The following is a 24,162-nucleotide window of genomic DNA, read 5'->3' as shown; positions in this document are numbered from 1 at the left end:
CTAATGCTAGCACTTGTTTAGCTCAATTCCCTGCTTCTGGAGGCCTCTAGGCTGCTTTGACAGAACAGATCTACTCCCTGATCTAAATAAAAGTGAAGTGACTCCTATTCATAGCTTTGGAGTAAAGTGGATCAACATGCATGAGCTGTGTACCATAGCACTTGAGACATCAATCCATCCCCAAGTGTTTGCGGCTTCCTCACATTCCCTGGGAATGCAGGAAAGGCTGGATGTTGAATTCAATGCAAAAAGAAGCAACATATGTGCATGCACCGAGCATTTAATGGGTAAGAAATAAGGCATCTAGCAACACACCAATCAATAAAAGTTCATCAGTAGTTAAAATCCATGTCAAATTGGTTCCATGAATTTCAGTTGTGGATTGTCAATAAAACAGAGGAGGGGAGGGTTATATAATCTCATAATGTATGCACCCATAACAGAGAGGTCGCTGGGTCACCAGGGTGACTGATGCATGACTGTCCTCCTCAGGGAAGGCTGGACAGACTCTGCGCCCTTGGAGATCACCTGTGAATTTCTGGCTAGTTACAAAACAATCTCCTTTCTCATTAGGAGCTGTGGTGGCTAAAATCTGACCATACATGATTACCACACAAAATTTCCTGGGAATGGAAGTCTCCTGAAAACTGTCGGTTTGTCAACTAAACGTCCATCTAGTTGGCATTTATTTGTTCCCACAAGGTCAGATGTAAAGGAACAGAAAGGAGGTCACAGAAGAGAGAAGACTGAGGAACAAATATGGGGGGGAACTGACTTACCTGTCAGGAGTGACTGCTGAGCAAAGATCTTCTCACCACAACCTTGATAATACATGGCTTTTTAAGCAACAAAAAGAGGGAGCAGACAGGAAAAGAAAGAGGAAAAAGGAGAAACAGAGAAAAGGGAGTAAAGGGAAACTAATGAAAAGGAGGGAGAGAAGAGGAGGGGCTCTTCCTCTTGCAACATATAAAATTCTCAGATATGCTTATCCTGTCAGTTGTATATTTGTGCTACATCTCTGCTTGCCTTTGCATTACAGCACGGAAATTTCCAGGCAGTGACAAACCATACTAAATTCCCAGTTCTGAATACTGCCTGGAGTACATGGCAGTCTGAATCAGGTCTCTCCAAACTGTGTTGCTTAAAAACTGTGCAGGTTTCACAGCCTGTGATAATCCCTGTTTAAAAGATGCAGCTTTTTCTTCATGTTTTCTCTCTGTTGACTAATATGGAATTAAAAAACACAACGGATATTCAACAAAAATACAATTCCATTTTGTACATGAGATTACTATAATCTCCTAACTTCAGAAGCCTTAATTCTTGGATTAATGTCTCGTGGCCAGTATTTATATTTTTACGTATTGGATATTTTATTCTCTTAGGTGATGGTCTTTTTCTTTGGTTCTAAAAATCTTTGTAGTGGGGAGGATGAGCTTCATGAAAGAGGTGAAATTGGGCATCCAAGTTTGCCAAACAGCTCTGAAGCTTGGTCTTCTACAGAATTCCCACTGAAGGTAATTGAAGACCTCTGTGTGTCAGGAGAGTAGACTGTCAGAGTGGAGGAGATTAGTCACAGATTTACTCTTCATCTATACAACACAGCTTCCTCGTTTTATGACACCATTCTAACACTTTTTATTTTCTTAATGTTGTGTAAGTGAGGGAACAGTCAGTTGTGCTCATTTGCCATTTAACATAAAATTACACATTATTTTCCAACATGTTTGCTGTCCAAAGGAACACTGGGCAAAATTATGCCATTTCAATCAGTGTATCAAAAGCCTCCACATCAGTCTTGAAATGACCTGTTTTCTACCAAATTAATAAAATGGTTAGATTGAGGATCAAGTACAAATGCCACTGATCTGTGATGCAAGTGAAGTCACCAATGATGCAGAAAGAGCTTTCCATGGAGGTAGACCTCCAACTTCGAGTCAGTAACAGCAATAATGTGACCAATCCAACTTGCAGAAAGAGCAGTCTGCTTCAGATCTTGAAAAATTTTGATTCACAATGATTTCACAGAGAAGAAATGAGGATGTGCCCATTTACAATTTAACAGGAGTAGTCCAGGACTAGCCAGATAATTGTTCTATGAACTCCTGCATTTATAAGATATTGTAGAGTTGTTTCTCCAGCACTCTCTCATTGCCACCAGAACTGGACTAATGGAGGCAGGATGTTTACAGCAAAGAGCATTTACCTCTGACATTCCTCCACTGATCCAACAGCAAGGACATTCCTTCTCAATTGTAAGGTGGTGGGTGCTGAGACACTGCAGTCAGATATGAGGATGGCTTTGCACTACCAGAACAGTGTATTATCTCTTCTACAAAAAATTCACAACCCAGTTTTAAAAGAGGCACAGGGCTTCCTCCAGAATTAGAGAGCATTATCAGAAAAGGGCTGCAATAGTGGGGCCGAAATATTTTTTTAATGTAATTTAAAGAAATAATCTATAAAATTCAATGCTTGGTATATATGCTCAAGAATTAGTAACACAATATAATTACTGAAACTGTTGCCAAATCACACTTGCATTACTTGCTTATAATTTTGTCTTAATCTTTTGGATCCAGCTTCTTATTTGAGTCCTCTTAATCAAGCAGTTGCAGAGAAATTAATTATCTTTAAATGTCATAAAATGTGATATTGAGGCCTGTTTTGGAAGTTTCAGAGGGCGAGCAGACATAGCTCATTCTCAAAACGACTGACAGATGTGCTCCTTTTTAAAAACATTCTTTTAGCAGAAGTTGGCAAAACTGGGTACAATTTGTCCCAGGATACAGACAGAGCTATTGCTGCTCTCAGTGAGTTTCCCACAGGCAGTGATGTGACAAATTTGGCCCCTGTCTCAGTTTTCAGTTACTGTGTGTTTTTTGCTGTCTAAAACCTCGTTGGTTTGAGGTTAGACAAATGAAGGAAAAAAAGTAAGTGCACTATGTTTTAGGCTTGGAAGACTTCTCTCCAGACAGAAATAGGCACCATGTATGGGGGTTAATGACTCTAACATCCCCAGTGGTTTCTCAGTAGCAAAGAAAATGGTAAGCAAAACCTCAGCAGAATACAAGTGGGACAGCAAGTAGATGCACTCACCATCAGATGGGAGGAATGAGACTGAGGGTGTATGAGAACTCTCTTTTCCAGAACCTACCTAGAACCTGAACAAAGCTATGAACTAGAACAACTCAGTGGACCCTTCATGTGTTGCTTAGGTGGAACAGAACCTAAGAGCTAAATGGAAGCACCATTAACTGACTGATGCCCTGCTATCCAATGTTTCATGCTTGCTGAAGCAATGTTGTAAGACAGTGAAATGCAGCAGCCGATCTCTGCTCATTAGGTAAAACAAGATCAACCTTTCCTGAATGAGGTACTACAAAAGTACCTGCTCGACAAGGCACAGCTAGAAAGCTAAATCTTTTCAATATACTGACTGATTTCAGTTTTATAAATAGGATATTGATTTATCCTACCACATAGGAAGAAAAGACATTAAAGGAAAATAAAAGAAGTGAAACCAAGAACATTTTAATCTATGATCCTGATTCCAATTTTAAATGAGGAAAATAACCTTATGAGCAGCTGTTAAAAGAGAATACTTCTAGTTTATAAAAGAAGAGCAATTTCCTCTTCTCCTAGTCCAAATAAAAACACACAAGAAATAATAAATACAACTCAAAATACATAAGTCAAACACCAGTTCACAAACTAGGTTACTAACTATACAGATATGTGTATTTTCCATAAAATCCTTAGCACACAGTCAGAACACTGCAAGTACTAAAGAAAGTGACCTACCTTGTCTCCAGTGGGATGTTACTGTTAAGTAACCAGTTGTCCTGAGCATGGGCTGGCTCTTGAGTAGTGGCTGGTTGTTCTCCAGAAAGAGAGTGGTCTGTAGGAGCTGGGCTGGGGTTGCTGCGTGGAGTGAAGTTCCCTCTGTTTAGGGAACTGATGGAGGCCGCGTGATGCTGATTTGGGGTGTGAGCATGTGATATTGGAGGTGGTGGAGTTCTAAGTCTTGAATGATTTTGAAGATTTGGAGGATGATCTAAAACGTAAGTAAAATACTTTTAAGGTTCATGATTTGAGTGGTTCCATACTGTGTTCATTTATATGCAGGCACTTTTTAAAAGTATGAAGGCTGGGATGCCACATATTCTAAATCAAACTCAAAAGGGTAACACAGCCTTTTTCCACATGTTCTAATGACACAGTATTGATCCCCAGTCAGTTAGAAAAATAGTTCAGTCTCATGCACAAAAGTTATGCAACTTTAAAGCACTGCAGATAGGCTATCCTAACAGCCAAGTTAAGTCCAATGAACAACTGCAGGTTGCAAACTGCAATCTATCTGTGACACTGATTTGTGATAAAGCATGAAAAAATACAACCAGTCTGGCTAGGTAACACATTAGAGCCATTTTATGATGGATATACAGCTCCCAGAGAAATTTGTTCTGCCTGTTTTGCCTGAGAACTTTCAATAGTTAAGTCAACAAGAAGACTGAGAATACATTTAATCATAGACTGAGTTTGAGAAAAGCCATAAAAGCATGTCAGGGTTACACAATTTTAAAAAATCCAATAGTTTGCACTGTTAGTGATGTAGCCAAACTGAGTAAAAAATGCATGTGCTATGAAAACTGAGGTGTCAGGAAAATGAAACAACACACGGTGAAGAAAGATGTAAAGATCAGTGATATGTCTACTTTGAGCAAAATTTGAAGTACTTCTTAGCCAGGAGACTGGAGGAGGTAGATTGAGGAAGGCAAACACTTAGGAAAGACCAGCCTAGTGCTGATTATATTTGTATTTTTACTTGTTTTTTTAACTAAACATAAAATAATTATTTTCATGTTTTCTGGAAATGAAAAACTAAAATATTTGATAGAACTGGAGGGAGATTGACAGTTCAGCACACTGCATATGGGATACAGGAAACATATACCTCTCTCATTTTAGTTGGTTTATGCTCAAAAGTGATTAATGCTGCGCACTGGAACATATTACCCAGAGAGGTTGTGGAGTTTCCTCACTGGAGATATTCTGGATGCAATTCTGTGCCATGTGCTCTAGGATGACCCTGGTGGAGAAGGAAGGTTGGACCAGAGTGGTCCCTTCCAACTCTACCCAATCTACAATCTTGCGATTCTGTAATACAGAATACTTATGTGATGCCTTACCTGAAAAGAATGTCTGTCCTATCAATCGAATATTTACCAGGCAGACTTCTGTGTCATGAAAAATTAACACACATTTGCTCTCTAGAGCCCTCAGAACTGAATGAACTGTATCCAGTTGTATATTACAATGAATGGTATCAAACATTTAATGATACTTTTAAAATTTGAATTAGGACTTGGATTCAGGAGACAAACAGAAAAGCATTCACAGTATCTCTGTACCTTCTTAGATAATTAGACACATTAGATAAAATATGGGGATGTGTGAGACACAGCCTCTCTCTCCCTCCTCACCTTCTATTGACTCAGATTACCTCGTCATTCACTATGGACAATAACAGAACCTTATGGTGCTTGCAGGCGTCTAGCAAAAAAATGGGTGTCAATTATGAAGGTGCCATTATTCTGATTGAACATGTATTTACCTCTGGCTTTGTCAGGTTAGGGATATGGGACATGGGGTATATATTCCATGGGAACAACTGAGTGATTTTAGGGTCCCAACCCATTTTACCCTATACCCTGAGAAAGGTCAGACAAATAACTTAAAAGTGCTCTTTTCTCTATTTTATGTCAGTACTATCAGAAAACAACAGGCTCAGAAAAAGAAGTCCGTACTGGTCATCTACATTTGGACAGTCAGTCTCTCCATGGGAATCTAATGAACTATTCAAAAGTCTGACTTAGCAGGGCTCAAACAAAATTAATAATGCCATCCTGGACTCTGAAATAACACTAGCTCTGACAAATTTTGCACATCAGCCAGCAAATTAAAAAGAAGAAAAATGAGCATGGACTGTATAGACAAAAAATGCCAGAACTAAACTGGGTCTGACCTCAGCTCTGCAGCCTGACATGGATCAAGATGTTCAGTCAACTTTGAACTGTATACTACTGGGGGCTGTTGTTTAATTGAAGCCCTGACCAAGAACACAATAAAAAGGACAATGGAAGAATCCTACTGCTGGCTTAGTTAAATTAGTGACTCTTTCCCCACTCAACAGTCAGGAATCGAGATAAGAACAGTTTTACTAAATCCAGGCGAGAGAGAAGAACATAAATATAGGATTTCCAGCTTTTAGGGCTGTCAGTCTATCACTATTCACAAGAACTTAATTCAGCCCAGAGAAAATGACTTGTCTATTCAGGAGCAACATACCAAAGGTTTCCAAGACCAGTTATTTGAGTTTTCATTACAGCTCATGCCTGAAATGAATACTCTGTGCAATCAAGAAAGGGGGCAAATAAGTAGATTCTGAAATATGAAATAGTGCTTTGTGAAGTTATCTTGCTATAGGTTGACTTTCCTTACTGGAGACACCATTTTAACATTGTGAGTCAGAGCCTGCTTTCAAAGATCTGTTATGTAAATTCCAATTTACACCTTATTATTACAGACACAGTGCAGATGCTATTATGGATAATGCTTTCGAATCAAGTAAAAATGTGTAATTTTTATTCTCTATTTGCATATCCTCTGTGATTTCTTTGCTAAATAAAGACAGCACATTTACCTTACTCTGGTCTATGTGATTTTTTTCACAGGATTTTATAGCTTGTATTTCTTTTTTTCTGACATTTAGGTAGCTGTTCCTTCCAGAATGTTTTTCATTTAATTCATATACAAATTCTTAACACTTATGTCATGTTCGAGCATTACAGAATTTAATATACCTTGACTAGAATTAGTAATTATTTTCCTTGCCTTACGATCCCTTTTTTATTGTCTTCTCAAGTTAAGGAACATTAGAAATAAGGTATAGATGAAAGCACAAGTTATGAAATCTTTCTATGGAAAATTACTGCAGCTGTGCAGGATTTTCTTGATGCAAAAATACTATTAAGGTTCTTACTCTCTGTGGTCACCAAATATTCTATGGGATTTGCAGAGGATAATGGAGGCACACAAAATAAATTCTTCATTGGTTTCCTAAAATTTCAACTGTCCCCTTCTTTAAATGTGCTTGAAGAAGCTGTGGTTGTCCCATCCCTGGAAGTGTTCAAGGTCAGGCTGAATGCAGCTTGGAGCAATCTGGTCTAGTAAAAGGTGTCCCTGCCCATGACAGGGGGGTTGGAACTGGATGATCTTTAAGGTTCCTGTCAACCCAAACCTGTGATTCTATGATTATTAACCAGATCCACAACGTTTGACTGGTATAAGCTGTGTGGTTATATTTCCCCATAGGAAGGAGAGCCTTAATGCTGGCTGCAAGGACTCTCTTACATCATGCATGGATCTTACACAGTGGGAAAACACTGATCATCCTGCAATATATTATATATGAACACTGTATATTTATAGCTGCTTAGGCAGCATTGAATTTTTATAGATCCCACTGTGTGCCCAGGACACAGGGAAAGTACAATATAGCTTTCGAAATCTACCAGCAAGCCTTTACTGGGACAAGAGCACCACAGGAATTCAGAAGACTTTATAAAGGAGCAGGACATCGTGGCCAGTGCACAGATCCCCCACGACCTTTCTTAACCAAGTATAAGATGGCTAACTGTGACTATGTGTAAGTTATTTTGGCTTACTCCAAAAGAGATCATTTTCAACATTTTCCTTCTAAGAATTTTCCTCTGATTTCTAAAAAGACACAGACTATATCATTCCCTCTGTATTTGTTGTTGCAATGAAAAAAATAACATAAGCTATTCAGAAGAATCAGCTAAGGTATCAAAATACCAAAGAATAAAAGAAACACCTTGTAAAACACCTCTGCCCCATGCATCCAAATTTCTAACAGTTCTCAGAATCAAGCAACACAGTTTAAGGATGATTTTTGCCTTGAAGGGAGCGCAAAAGAGATCTGTCAATAGCAAAGGAGCCGTCCCAGTGTTAAGACACCAGGTGCCAATGAAAGAGCATTCCAGAGATATAGTTCAACATTTCTAGGAGATAAGCTGGCAATTGTGAAAGTCCAAACAGCCCAGGATTTAATAAACACCCCAGAAGCCTAATTTTCTCTAATGGATATCTAAAGTGTGTCTAACATAAAAAATGTCTGTATTCAAATGTAATGAAACTTTGGAAATCTGAATACAAGGAAACAGCAACAGAAATCAAGTTGCTTTTGTGTTGGTGGTTTGGTTTTTGGTTTTTTTGTTTGTTTTTTTTCTTGCCTTTTTTAACATTAAAATGTCATTGATGAACACTGGCTTGGTAAGCACAGATAAAGCAGAGCTGAAAGATAACACAGTTAATGAAGCCTGTACTTGGCACATATTAGAGAGCCTTGACAGAATCCTGTGAATGTAGAGCTGAATAAATGTGAATCATAAAAAATTACCACTGAGGAGCTAATATGGCAAAATTTCAATGAAAGGTCTGAACCTCGTGTTCCTTTTCTCCCCTTTAATCTTTAATGAGCAGTTCTGTTTTGAAATTAGTCTATGTAACAATTACACTTTTTGATTCATTAGGTTTTGGGATTGTGTTCAGGGCAAATGTGCTAACCTCTGACTGAAAAATACATTCTCTTTTTTTTTCCCAGCTTCTCCTGTTCTTCCACCCATTTGTCATTTGTATGTCTGCTCATATTCAGACAGCCTGATGTCTGACTGGTGTCTGGATTAGGTACAGGAAATAATTCTCTCTACTCACTGTGTATAGTACCAGGTGGAATGAATCACTCAGTGTTCCCTTGAACTTAAGCTCCACAGTAGCTGTGATGACTAACTTCGTAGTATGACTTTGGGCAATCGTGCTTGTACCTGCACACAAAGAAATACATCTCCCACCCTCCTAGCCCCCATCCTGCCACCCTTTGCAGAGGAAACAATCTTTTTTAAAATAGTGATCTCTGCATTCAACTGACAGAGCTTCAGCTCCAGGACCATATTTCAATCTGCTGTACACGTACACTCAGCGCACTCACAGCACCAGACAGTTGACATCACCCTATCCCATTAGGTGCCCCTCAGGAAGCTGAGGTGCCTCAGACATTAATCTGATGAGCCCCTTAAGGTCAGGTGGACTATGAAAGTCCCAGAACCTTTGTAGGTGGCACAGGTAGTTTGCTGTTCAAAGTGAGACTGTTTTCAAGAAACAGGTTCCCTATGAGACACATGACAAGCCAAAGATGGCATCTGCAAAAATGAAAAGCAAGAAGAATATTTAATCCCTAATTTGGCAAATAATAGAAAAATATGAGGAGGAAAATCAGAATGGGAGGATGTGTCTGCTTGCAGGGTAGCTTGGCAGCTTCTGGTGACAGCCAGGACCAACTGCAGACCCAGCTTTTCTCCTGTTTGCAGAGAATCCAGCTGAATGCATAATACCTGGAATGAGCTAAAACAACGTGCAAAAGTGGCACCTATGTCGTACCAAGCAGGTCCATCTCAGGGCTATTACTGATATTCTGCAACCTCGTGGAGAATTTCCTCCTTAAAAGAATATCCAGCAACAGCCTCTGCCTCCACAGGACATTCGGGTAGTCCAATGAGGAAGCTGCTGTGCAGGACGGTGATAGAGATGGAGTAAAACAGGTCACTCAGTAATCACATGGTTTACCTGACCAGAGATGACTGTTTTCTTTCACTAACACTTAAAAACTAGAATCAGTGTTACAACTTGAGTGATTGAATCCTCTCCTTAAGAAGTATATCCACTGACTTTGACTTAAGATTAGCTTCTACCATCAAGAGGAATGTTTGCACCACACTGTAAAATACATCTTTTCCTGTAACAACATCTTCTGCCACTGGTTTTCAAAATACTAAGTCACAGAATGACACTAAAACATAAAAAGAAAACAGAACTGAAGTAAGATCTCCATTAAGCAGCAAAACCACAATAGGAAGACTACCTTGATATTTTACTCTCTATTTTATTTCAAGTAACAGAATAATATGGAGCTGCTGTTCTATTAAGGATTCTCACCAGGGAAAAGCATAGTCCTCATTCATGCAGTTAGAATTATCAGTGTGTATGTCCTGGTTCTAGAGAGTATTCTGGTTCAGAGTCTTCTTGAAGTTGAATCTCAGTCTTCAGAGCCTTGTATCTCACTGGTACTTTATAACACTATATGCATAAGCATGCAACCAAATAAGGGTAATTCAAGCCTACAGAAAACCTCCTGTGCACACCTGTATTGCAAAGTTGGTGCAGTCTTTCATTCAGAAAAATCCCACTAGCATTAGAAACTATTTAATAGAAGCATACCGGCTATACAGACGTAAATAGCTTCGAGCATTCATCTAAATGTGCGACTTGGACATTGAATTTGCAATAACAAGTGCTAGAGTAAGTCAGCACCAATTTTCATGACAATACTACTCTGTGTCACTGGGAATGTCTACAGACACTTATCTATAGCTATTTTAGACATTGCTAGTAAAGCTACACATACTAGGACCAGTACAAAAAGACTCTGTAAACTATCAAATCTAAACTTGAGTTCCAACAATACACAACGTTTAAAAAAATGCAATCATTCTTCATCTCACAATCAGACAGTAGCAAGTAGCAAGTGGAAATGGAGGATCTCAAGATTAGGCAGCAGATAAAATGGCACCTTGTTACTGATTGGCAAGCCTAGGTTTTATAAAATATTGAAGCTTCATTCTGAAACATTACCAGGTCATACCTGCACTTACGAAACTTCGTTTGTTTAGCTTAATTATGTCAAAAATCAAGCCCACTTGGATGCTCTATATGCCCACATAAAATGAGCTGAAGCTCCCCTCTAGCTGCACAGATCAACACTTCATTGGCTTTACTGATTATAATAAACCAGGGGTGCACCAAACCAAGTCCAAACAAGCCGCCTCCTCTCTATTTTGTTCATCAAATGTGTACATTACATGCAAACTTTCCTCTCAACTGCCAAAGTGCCTTGGCAAAAGCAAGATATTGACTTTTGGGTTTGAAATCAATTTTTTGTTTGATGCTGGGCTGTCAAGCTTTGCCTGTACACAGTCAATGAGAGCTCTGGGTGGTTGTTTTTTCACCAGTATGCATCTGATTGAATTGAACACCCTACAAGTAATGCTTTCAAAAAGGTCCAGGTCACCGTCACAGGATGATATGCAGGCTTTTAACCCATTGTGTTTGTTACTTACTAAAAGAAAAATCACAGTCTGATAAAATCAAGGCAGAGTATTATTATTTAGACTCTGACAATTTATGATGCATCATTGTCTTAAACACAGAAGAAAGTGGAAAACAACCAGAGTATCTGGCAGAGGGTAAATTTAAATAATATATTTTAGTTCTAAAATTAATTATGGGAAACACGTGAAAGTAGCCTCTACAGTGCCTAACAAAGCAAATTTTCTGGCAGCCCTGGAGACACTGAATTTTCTGCTGGGCTTACTGAGAAGAAACACCTTTAACTAGCCTGAACTGCTGTTGAACTGCTGGCCTTTCTGGTCTAGGCATATAAAAATCAAATACACAATGCTTCATTAGAGCTCCTTCCCTCTCAGAAATGCCCCAAACATAAAAACTGAGAGTGAGCCTTGCCACTCTAGAGAGATGCTGCAGTCATCCACATTGTGCTCTCAGCCCTTAAGGTCTGGGTTCTCATGTTTGGAAACCCGTAATTGCAACTCTCTTAATTTTCTGGAGGATGCTTAAATGACTTATCTGTGCCATTCTGACTGCACTGGTGGCTTCTGTAAGCTCTCTTCCAGCTAAATGACTGAGGATAACCCACCTCCACTGTATCTTAACAGAGTACAGTACCTTAACATGAGGCAGGAAAATCCATTGGCTTGAGAAAACAATGGCACACCCATGCTGGGATTTTGAGTAGCTACAAATCACACTCATTGAACATTTCTAAAAATCTGTGTCTAAAATTACAACCTACCTTGTGAAGAACTGGGAGCCTGAAGCTCTCTCTTTTCTAATTAAGACATGTAGGAAGTCAGTACTTCTGAAAGTATGTGCCCTTTTTTAAGTGTCAAAAAGTATATTCAATTCCCCATGTCTTCTATATTGCAATGTATGGTATATAAACCCTAAAACCCATTTGTAGTCACCCAGGATATCCCAGTAGCTGTGTTTTAGCCAATGCCTATGCCACTTGGATGATTACAGGTCTCCTTTCAGAAGCATCAAATTTGCACAGAATCAGCAAAAGCAGCTGGGTGCCATCCCTCATGCAGGAAAGGCCAGGAGAAATGGAAAAAACTCTGATTTTCTGCTTCCCCTCCATGTCCCCCACCCTCCACACATTTAAGAAACACAGCCTTTATTGCACCTAAGATTATTCTTCTTGAAGAAAATGTGGTGTGTTACTCTGATGTCTGCAGATTATTGACTCGAGGCCCCAAGAAACTCTTTGGTAAAGAGAGAGTTTAGCTGGTTTCCCTGCACACACTCTCTCCTCTGTCTGTTTTGTGATTCTTTCATACAGCAACATATGGAGACGAATATATATATATATATCTGGAACAGAAAACCACACAGTTCAGCCTTGTCCAAACCAGATGTGATTAGCTATATAGTAACACAGGCAAATTTCTGAATTGGTTGTGTAAAGCAATTCCTGAAATTAAAGTACATCAGCAAAAGGTGCCTTTCGCTGCTGCAATAGCCAATAAACTCGGGATTTTGCCAGCACAGCTCTGTCAGATATTGTTGGCTTTTTTTCATATACCTATATTAGAAAAAGCTTTGAAATACAGACTTGATCTTTGTCTGTTTTTCCCTAAAAATAAAATGAACAAATAGTCTCTATTTTGCTTACACCCTTCAAAAATATCATCTAAACTGCAGTGCTGTTGTGACTTAGCTGTACACAAACAGACAGGACTGACAGATCCCCAGCTCCATCAGCAAAGCTGACTATTTATAGCAGCTGGGGAACTAGTGTGGTTTATATATTTTTACAGTATTGTTAGCCATGACAATTCAGAGCCCATCCTTCTGCAAATATGAAGGACAAAAGTTCCATGCAGTTTGGCCATGTGTCAGGAGCAGGCATGTGCTCCTAGTGGTCAGGGGGAAAGATTATTATCCTGAAAAAACATTTTAAAAATTTACTGAATTGAATGTTAACTTGTAAGCTTTGGGTCTGGATTCCAACCTCCAAGAAGCATGTAATTGCCAGAGTCACCAGGGAGTTGCAAGGCACAGACATCTGAGGTAGGTTTTGTCCCTTTCTTTTTCATTTATATGTGGCTGGCTTACGAATGAGTGTGTCTCTGGAAAAACACAATTCCATTATTTCACAGCAAAGTACTTATGGAATGTGACATGATGTGGTGCAGCACAAAGCCAACAAGCACTAATGATTTTAATTATTTACTCTAGAGAAAGAAATGAGGAAATTTCATGTTGGCAGCAACTGAAATAAACTAATTCAAGCCTTTGCTGGCAAACAGAAATTTTTTTCATGACTTTGGATCAACTTCTGTGCATGCTGTTGCCCAGGTGCCAGTAAACAGGCACTGCACAGTACAGAAGCAGTTCTCCAGTTTTTCCTGTTACCCACTCCTTGCCCCCATCCTCCTTTTAAATTTTTTTCTGCCTTTAAATTTTTAACAAAGCCATTTCTGTTAAACACCTCCAAAGCACAACACAAACAGGTGACAACTCTGCCTGACAGCTGTGACTGACATGATGTCTGTCACAGTGATTAATACCTACATTCCCCGTCCCATTCACTGCGTATACAAAGCCAACTGATTTCCTTTGGTGAAAACCATGGGTGCAGTTGAGTGTAAAATATCCCTGCACAGGTGGAAAACCTGATTCCCTTTGGCACAGGAATCTGATTTGTGTGAGCTGGGCTCCATGACCTTTCCCTTCAGGTTCTATTTGACATTCTCAGAAGCACAATGGCAGACGGCCACACTCCAAATAATTCTGAAACAGACATAAAACTTTTATATTTTTATTAACACTTGAAGAGGCCACTAAAAGAAAATCAAAACTATGAATCTGTCAAGAAACCCCTCAGCAACGCTGCACTTTGTTCAAAAAAGTACCACGGATTGGCAATGTACCTTGTCCTGTGTGTATGTTTTTCTATCCATAATGCCTCCACCCCTAAAAATGTCAGTACTAATTAATACAGTCTCTTTGGAAGCACATGTCTGAGAGGAAATCTTCATATGAGTCTCATTTATCACTTTCTTTTTTTTTCTTCTACATTTTATGCATTTAACACATATCAACAAAACTATAAATACACTACACCTAAATATTAACAGATCATAAAGACATTTATACATGTTCTAATGTTAATTTTTCACCCTGTTATTCTGAATGTACCTTTGTATGTCTCTCCGCCTTGTTACAGCTAGACAAATGTGTATAAACACATACTGTGCTACAGAGACAGAAAAAACGTATTATAGTCAAAAGATTTTGATATTTTCTTAATTCCTGCTCTTAACTTTCTTGTTTCCCTACCAGAAGCTATTGTCTTTACTGGCATCGTGCATTAAAATGATGATTGCTGCCCTTCAACTTTCATCTTGGAACAGGCTATTTTAAAATTAATATAAAGGCTTCTGATAGAACAAAAAGACTGCCCTAGCTTTTCTGAAAAAAAACCAAAATCAGAATTATTCTTCATTCTTGTGGTTTTCTTCAGCTTAGCGTGGTTTTCTTCAGTGCAGGAGAAACAGAGAAAAAGCAGTGTACCAGGCTATACAGTAGTTACTGTGCAGTGCACAAGACAGAAAAAGTTTGAGAGAGGCATATCTATTCCTGCAAGTCATACTTCATCAACACAAGCCTACGAACTGTCCATGCGTGAAACTGCCACTGGATTACTGGTATCTCTGCATATGCCAAGAGAGAGATTTTCAGGAGCCCTAAAAGAAGCAAGGTATCAGCTCCCACTTATGTCAGTCAGTGACATCTGTGACCTTGAAAAATTCACCATGAAAATTTTAAAATCGAGCCCCAAATTAGCACTATTAGTGCAGATCTCTGAAGCCAGGTGCTTAGGTTGATTAATAATGTACTTTGGAAATACACAGTCCTAGCACTAACTGGAGTCCAATATCAGGTGTAGATTCCCTTAGCATGTGGCAGTTCAGGAGAGTGACGGTGCACCCAGATAATAACACTTTGGCACGAAGTGTGCGACTTTAAAGCTCAGATTATCGTGAAAGATGAGTTTTCTGAAGTTCTTTTCATTACTTCCTGTAAGTGCTTTTGACATTCTCTGAAGCAGTTTAAGAGAGATTCCTAAGAAAAATGTCAAAATAAAGTAATAATTTTCTTATAATATTGTTCAACAAATGTGAGGACAGCACAATTTAGAAATGAAGATCAGTGGCTTATGAAGATTGTGCACACATGCACACATCTATATATTAACAATGGCTTTGCTGTGATCAAAACAATAAACAAAAATTTCATATGTGCACTGTCAGAGAACAACTGTTTAGTGTAGAAAGCAGATTTTTTATGACATGCAAGTACCCTGACAATATACATTTTGACTATGTATGAAACTTTGTTTCAAACACTGGTAGTTATTCTCTGAACAAAACAATTTATAGTGGTTTCATACTGGAAATATTTGCTATAAAATTTATACCCCTTCTATCTCCTTTTAAACAGAATAAATCGAGTTCAGAATGCAGTTGTATTAAAATACTGCCTGGCTTTTTTACCGACAATCCTGTTAAAGCCACTTTACTTTCTGCCACAGGCACCAACTGGCACAACTCTGAGAATGACAAAATTTTTCGGTTTAATTAAAGAGATGATCATAAAGATATATTTTATTCTGCAGCGCAAGAATTATATGGTTTATTTTGGTTTCCTTCGTATTCCCAGAGCCTCCTCTACCCTCTAGACAGATCATGTACAGTCTGGAATGGACCCATCATAAACCACAGGCTGTAAATTAAACAGTGGGATATGAACAACTGTCTGCAGGGCTTTAGGAAAATGCTAACAGAACACATGCTATTCAGTCTGCTGGGGGGGAATTTCTTTCAAAAATACATTTCTGAAGTAGAAGCAAAATTACTTTGATAACCTGGTTTAAATTAATAATGGCTAGATATTTTTAAATTTTGGGCTTAAATTTCACTAAATTCTTTATGCATAGAACTTTGAATTGCTCACTTTTACCCTAAGGGTTCCTAAAGCACTTGCATGTATTTACCAAACTGATATGCAAACTACAGGAAACAATCATTTAACTAACTCATCACTGGACAGCCATCACATCTGCCAAAGAACAAGTCAGCTGCTGCATGAAGGATGAAGCCCTGATTCCACTGAAAACAACTGCAAAACTCTGAAAGACTTTAGTAAGGTTGAAATTTTACAACTTATTTTTCTGAAAAATACCTTAATACTTGAGGGTAACTTTAATAGTGGAAACCAGGCAGGACTTTATTCTTCAGTTCCAGTGATCAAACCATGACAGGGACAGATCTGTTCCTGCTGTTAGGAATCTAGCAGCCTACCTCCCTGTCAGTGTATCCATTTGGAAAGAAATGTGCAGAAACTCCCATAGCGATTCCAGTGCCCTTGATCTGCAGCAAAACTCCTGTATTATCAATACTTGCCTTGATCTGCAACATAATTCTTTATGTCAGTGGCAGTTTTGTGCACAGTGTGGGCAGTATCTGGCTCCTAAGGAAAGTTTTAGACACTGGGGATGCATTGAGATTAATCAGCATTTGATGCCTCACTGAAGAAAAAACAAATGAACAGGGATTGTGGATATAGTCAGCAAGGAACATGCAACTACAGAGAGAGAAGAAGCCAGAAAAATTACAAGTGAAGCCAGAGAAGAAGAGCAGAGACAGGTTAGCCCTAGGGAAGGAACGTTGACAGAAGGACCAGATTGTCTTCACCTCTTCTACAGCTTTTCTTCTAAATTATCAACCTTCTTCTGGCCTACCCCTGACCTTCCCCCATCAGTCAAATCTGAACTCCACAAGCCCTGCCAAACTGTCCTTAAAACCAGAGATAAGCCATATAAACCAGTGGGATTGGATGTAGACGTTCAATTTCCCTGCATCCCTCTCCTACACAGTACAGTCTGTACCTACTGAAAGATTCACGGGCAAAACACCAGATTGGCCCCTGAAGTGAACCCACAGACCCAACTCTGCTGGGATTTTCTGGGCCAAGAGATGGCCTGACCTTACAGAGAAACGCTGGGCAGTAAGGAATTTACACTCTCCATTTCTTTAGATTCGTAATAGTAAAACTGTCAGTTACAAACCCTCAAAGCTTTTATGCAATTGCACAGTGTCTAGTGGAGGAGTGAAGTGATATTCTCCTTATTTAGGACAAGATGTTTTTAAAATCTATCTGGTATACACAGGGAGCCAGTAACACAAATAACAATTTTTTTGCATACCAACTTTCACCCTAGATTTTCCAAGTAATTTACAGCATTAATTAGTTAAGAGCATCTGATAACAGGACTCCATATTCAGATGATTATGACTATAATTAAAAGTAATGAAATGGTGAAAGGAACAGTGCTCAATTTGTACATTAAAATAGTGAAGTCTGAAGTAAAAAAACAAAGTTGAGTACATAGATTTGTGACTAAGCACACCCAACCATATGTATTTAATTTCTCCATCCTTCTTCCAGCTAGGAATATGTGTATGTGAGGTCTGCAAAATTTGATAATTTGGTAAAGGCTTTGTCCTGGGACAGATGAACACCAGAAGAGCAGAAAAAAAAAAGGGACCAGTATAAGGTATGCAGAGTTCTATGGTGACAATTAAAATTAGATGACTGAGCTCAAATGTTTCAGGCTTGTCAGCTGTGGCAAGTGACAGGGATTCTTCAAGATCTCCTGTCCATTTTGGTTCCATTCTTGAAGGACCCATTTTGCATGCATTTGGGATCCTCATCTTTTAGACAAGTTTATTTGCTGAGACCAAGGATGCACCCAGAATAAGCTTTTATTCCCATGTGTGATGCACGATGGGCAGTGTGGACCAGCAGTTGCATGTTGTCCCTCTGGAACTGTCAATCCAAACACAACACGGTGCTCCTCTGGAAGGGCAGAAAGGCTGGTGAAGAGACAGCTTTCTGCAAAAGGCAAGAGTTCTTCAAATGCAGTGAGGAGAGGAAGTACAGAACTATAGAGAATACCTGACCTGGCAGTAACCCAGCTTTCTGGAGGTGTTTTTTCATGAGTTATTTTGAAAACAGCAGACATAATAATGCTGCCTTCCTGATGGCTGGTTGGTATTACGCATGCTTGGGCTGCTCTGCCTGACAAAGAGAATGGGCATCAGTGTAATTCTCCTTATTCTTTCTTTCACAAAGGTAAGAATTTCCTCAAAAGTTGTAGGAATTTGCTTTCTTTGAGACCTCTGCTTCCCATCAAGCAGACAAAACTAGCTAACAGCTTAAAAATACATGTACAGGCAGTCAGGCAGATAGGCAATGCAGTTATTTAGACCTTATTTTCTTTAGAAATACAGTTAAAAATGAAGGTGATTGCATTGGGAAAGCAAATACAGATTGTATCATGAATTACAAAACAATCTTTAACAAACCTGCCAAAATTATTGCTTTTCTTTAGTCACACATATGCAGACAATATATGGTCTTCTTTATGTAAAAGGCTTCCTCCATCTTGAAGAGTTCAAGATATTATTTGGTAGAGTTCAAAAACATTCTGGTCTAATGGAAGGTGTCCCTGCCCATGACAAGACAGTTGGAGCTAGATGATCTTTGAGGTCTCTTCCAACCCAAACCATCCTGTAATTCTATGATTTATGGAGAGAAAAGAAAGCTCCACTTTTTTTAGGAATTCGTATAAGGGCTCCAGTGAAGTAACACATCATCTAAATTTCCTTCAGTGCAAAAAGAAGCTTCTTTTTTCCTCTCTCTAAAAGACTTAGGATCTTTGTAAGATCATGTGCAGAAAGACAGCGTACAGGTTATGAGGACAGACCTCATAATGATGAAAGGCATTAAAATTGTAGATTACACACTAGCAGTCACCGAAACTGCATGGAGGAATGTAACCTCCACATGCATGCTACAGTCACCAAAGTTTTCCGTACCTCTACACTTCCTAGTCCAGTGGGAATCAATGGATTAGAAGAATTTTCATTTGTTAGAAGTTTGTTATCACAACATTGGTAATTAGCCATTCAGAATTGAAGGCTGGCAGACTAATAACACCGTATCCAAATAAATCAAGAAACCTTGATTCATCCTCTCTAGAAGCTGACTGTGGCTGTTGCTACAGGCATCCTTCATTAGAGACCACTGTCTCTGGAAAATCACACAAGGGATCCATGCACAAGTATTGACAGTATTTCTACCTCTTAGCTGACTTGGAGTTACTGATAAAAACTCTGTTGACTCCAAAAGGGTTTCTGCCTACAAAGCAAGCCAAATGAACAGGTACAGAAGCAAAAGGAAGGCACTGGATGACATGGAACAGCGCTGTGGCTCAAACAATTACGTGCAGTTGAAGGCAGTTGTTTGAGCTGTAGAGTGCTCTCTAGAAACACAGCATCTGGCACAATAAGAGGAACAGTGTGGTTTTCTACAGGAAAATTAGCAAAGACTCCAGCTAAGTAGTGATCTGAACAGCCTTTTGTAAGCTTTCACATGCTGTACATTTCTTATACAGAAATACACAGTGCTCCACGTGGTGGTGTGCAAGTGTACAGCCTGCCTGACCTGTCCGGTGCCAAGCAAACTCACCTGAGCAGCAGAGATTGCTGCAGATGGGGTCAGTGCCATGACAGCTGGTGTCTGGCGACGGGGGATGACGCCTGGCTCGTATCTACTGCTCCTACATCAGTACCAGAAGAAACTGTGTTTTAGTTCTGAGCCAGGGTCTGAGTTATGCCAATGTGATTCGTTACAGCTCTAACAAAACACAGTTTGAGCCACAGAGACCTTTGATGAGCCCCAAGAAGGAAAATTGTGCCTCTTTATATGGAACAATCCTGGGGGGGGGGGGGCACTTTCCTTATGGTTTGCTTTTTGTGTTTTTCTATTTTTTTTTCCTTGTAGCTGTAAAGGCTACTCTATACAGGTACACACCATGTTCTTATGCTTTTCCCTAAGTAACTGATCCGGGGCATTTCTATAGACCTGTCCATATACTGCTCTGATACCATGTATGGAGGCAATACTCTAGGCTGGACAAGTTAAGATAACATTGGAAGGAGGATTCCTGCAATATGTAAAGGGGAGGAAAATTAAGTGGGTGGAGTATTCCAAGACTGCCAGGCATACCACACAAAGTATTCTACACCAATAAGAGTACCTAAAGTCACCAAGCAAAACCCGTGCTAACCTGTGGAAGATACTGTTGGTCAAACATCTGCTTCTACACCAACATCCAGAAAAGACGCACTCCAAAAAGAATGTTAGGGTTTGTTTGGTTTTTTTTTCATTTCAAATGCTGATTTATGCTACATATATTCCTACTATTCATAAACAGGTTTATGAAACAAATAACCTGACTGGTGGAGAAACTTAAGCACATGGAGTAGTGTTCTCATCTTTTGGCATACTATTTCCTTTTTCTAATTTATGTTACTAAACTTGTCAAGAAAAGAGTATTTTCTTGGCAAATCAGAATGAATGTATAAGAGCAATCAACAGCATATATAGCACACAAATCTTTGTATCTACTCTCCCAGGGACTGGAAGCAAGTTCAGATTTAGATAGAATATCCCCAAGGATTTACACCTATAAATACATTTAATAAACTCAGTAAAACATGAAGTGGGCAGTTAAATGCCTCCCTGACATCCGATCCCATCAGATCTCGGAAGCTAAGCAGGGTCAGCCCCGGATTAGTACTTGGATGGGAGACCTCCTTGGAAATGCCGGGTGCTGTAGGTTCTAGTCCTGAGGACTTCTCTGTCACTGTCCAAGCTCGCTCGGCAGTGGCAGATGAACCTCAGGACTTAAAGGGTGGGGCCAGTTCTGTGCACGCTGAGCCTCACCTAAAAATCCACTGCGCAGGCTGGAAGGGCACACCCACGTGGGGACAGGCCTTCCCAAATCTTCATTCGCGAAGTTTGGCCATACATAATAAACATGAAGTGTGAAGGAGGCACTTCATCAAAGGCTTATTTTGGTTTTCAACAAATAAGAAAATTAAAACTCCTGCTGCCCACATGAGTCTGCGTGTCTGCATCTTTCTCGATAGATATAATTATTCATGGCATATTAGAGCTTGTCAGTCAGTTAAACCAGAAAAAAAGACATATCAGTCCTACAGGAGATCTAAACAACTTCATTATAAAAGCTTTGAGGGAGTCACAATACATTAGGAAGAACAAATGTAGTCTGCAATGTTTTTTTTAGTTCTTTCTACACCATTGACTTACAAGAGGAAAGCACTACTAATTACACCTACTTGCATTGATTACTTTTTTTTCTTCAGGATGGATTACCTCGTCCTCTCCTGAATCTAACGATTTAAATTAGAATGAAACTGCAATGTGATGAAGGTTGGAAGTTATCCTTGAAAGACATCAAACATGACATTAAAAAACCAATCCTCTTTCCTTATTAACTGCCCTTCCAAAACAGGCTAAACTTCAAGTGATGTGATTTAGCAAATATTATGGTGGCATAATATACCACACATTACAGGAAATGCCAGATATATTTCTTGTGGCTATATAAGGTTCAGTGATCCAGATCTGGATCAGATACAATCCTGTTTACACCAATGTAAATCCAACCTAAATTTCACTGAAGCCAAGGAATTAGGAAGATTACAATCTAGTTCACTAAATCATAAATGATTACATTCTTAGGCACACTCTTCTTATCTGTCTCCTTTTCCTCTTAAGATTCTCCAGTTTTGCTGCTAGGACCACGAGGATCATTTAAATGAAACACATATGCTATGGGTCATGGAATATCTCCCAATCATTTCTACATCAGACCCAGTCATTGCAGTCATGGTAGAAAAGATCAAACATTTCTGCTGATTTTTTGTTTGTTTTTCATTTGTACTATCCCTGTGAGAACTCAGTAATTAGGAGACAATTGCCATGGTAACCTATTATGCCCAAATCTGATCATTATTAAATCAGTGGCAAAATTCTATCATGTTTTTCTGAACAGTCAACCTTTCCCTCTAGTCATACAAGATTGTATTTCATTCACCAGTCTGAGACTTTTGTCTGACCTGGTTGTTGCGATGTCAAGCTGAGATGGATCGTAAAGAAAATGTTCTGACTATCAAGATTACCTCCTTCATCATTTGCAGGCTATTATAGAAATTACCACTATCTTTTTTGGTTTTCATCCCCATCCTTTTCACACCCTCTCTCTAGGTATGCACAGATCATTCTGTGTCACCCTTGTCATTTTGTAATCAATGGCATAATACTTCTTACTTCCCAGCTCTATATTCTTTGTCCAGACAGTTACAGTGCACACTTTCCAATGGAATAGCAACTACTAATCCATTAAAATTTGAAACCTTTACACCTTCTCATTCAGTTATAATGCCGATGAATATGCAATCTAAAATCCCAGGAAAGACAAGGACACTACAAATCCAGCATGGATTTAAAGCAATTGGTTGAGTGAATCCTCCTAATGCAGCCCAACACAAACCAGAAGTATCAGTGGTGCTGGCAGCATATTGAAGGATTTGGAGGGACAGGGGTGGGGTGACACTACAAAAGCTTATCTAGATATTGCACAGAACATATATAAAATGACATGAAAGAGATCTGATAGTCAATATGTAGCAAAGGAATCAATATATGCCAAGGAAACAAACGGTTGTAACTCTGAGATAGCAAAGTGTGCTAAATCCTTTGTACACTTACAGAAGTGCATACATTAGCCTTGGGCTCATGTGCAGTGAATGTCACTGACTGGATAAACACACATACTAGCCCTTTTTTTTTTCCAGTGCTATCATAAAATCACAGAACATGGTTTTACATTTGGTGTTTTTTCTTCATCCTACTCTGTTACATTAGCAATAAATTAAATTAATTCCCGCAAGCTAAGTGTGCATTGCCTGGGATTGTAAATGTTGAGTGATTTCCTTATCCTTATCTCAACCCACAAACTTTTCTTTATATCCTCTCCCCCTCTCCTGTGAAGGAGGGGAGTGACAGAGTGGCTTGGTGGGCACCACACCACCAAAGCCCCATCTCTCCAACTGAGCAACAGAGAAGTTGTGTGGGACCATGTCAAAGAACTTACAGAAGTCAAGATATACTACATCAGTTGCTCTTTCCCTCATTCATCAACACAGTCTCTGCATTATAGAAGGGCACCAGATTAGTCAGGTGCAATTTGCCCTGTGCGAAGCCATGCTGGCTGTCTCTAATCAACCCCCTGTCACCCATATGCCATGACATACCTTCCAGGAGGATCTGATCCATGATCTTACCAGACCCAGAACTCTCTGACCAGTTGCTGGTTCCCAGGGTCCTATTCTTAGTCTGTTCAAAAACAGGTGTGGTATTTCCCTTTTTCTAGACACTGTGGACTTTGCTTGATGGCCATGACCTTACAAACATGATGGAGAGATGTTCAGCAACTACATCTGCCGTTGTTATCCTATTATGTGGAAATCATTACTGTGTGAATAATAATGCTCAATATTGTCCTGTTGGATGAAGGAAAACATGGCAAAGTCCAGGGACTGAAGACTGGGGGCAGTCTTGACCTTACAACACAAGTGTTATTTGCCTTGACTGACCTCATACATAATTTTTTGCTTTCTTTCTCATATATTTCTATTTTCTGCAGCCCCACTAGCTTAGACCTTATATAATCAGTGCTTTGAAAGCTAGGAGAATTACAGGCTCCTGAAATCTCTTTCCCTGTAGATTATTTTCTTCATCTGCATGATCTTAGTGACATGTGTAAAACTCATGCCCTAGATTTTAACTGTGGTGACCTTTGGGAATTACAGTTGAGTCAATGCCATTTTAAACATGAGCCTGCTACTGTATTATATCTTTGCAGCTGTAGCCAAGTGACAAGTGTAATTACCAGTTCTTTCTGTGAAGACTCCTAGTCTGAGAAAATGTAAGAGCCTTTAC

General features: G+C 39.3%; 1 protein-coding gene across 4 annotated transcripts in view; it reads right to left on the bottom strand.

Annotated features, from left to right (window-relative positions):
* Positions 1 to 24,162, bottom strand: part of TENM4 (teneurin transmembrane protein 4) — a 614,726-nt gene that overhangs the window by 218,988 nt on the left and 371,576 nt on the right. For all 4 annotated transcript variants that reach the window (XM_071556826.1, XM_071556796.1, XM_071556807.1 and 1 more), the window contains one exon: positions 3,805 to 4,057. In XM_071556826.1, the coding sequence (XP_071412927.1) occupies positions 3,805 to 4,057 (253 nt within the window). The remainder of the gene's footprint in view (positions 1 to 3,804; positions 4,058 to 24,162) is intronic.

Source organism: Pithys albifrons, chromosome 1 (genome assembly GCF_047495875.1).
Source record: "Pithys albifrons albifrons isolate INPA30051 chromosome 1, PitAlb_v1, whole genome shotgun sequence".
Lineage (NCBI taxonomy): Eukaryota > Metazoa > Chordata > Aves > Passeriformes > Thamnophilidae > Pithys > Pithys albifrons.
The sequence above is the reverse complement of the archived record's forward strand: the minus strand, read 5'-3'. Positions and strand labels throughout refer to the sequence as shown.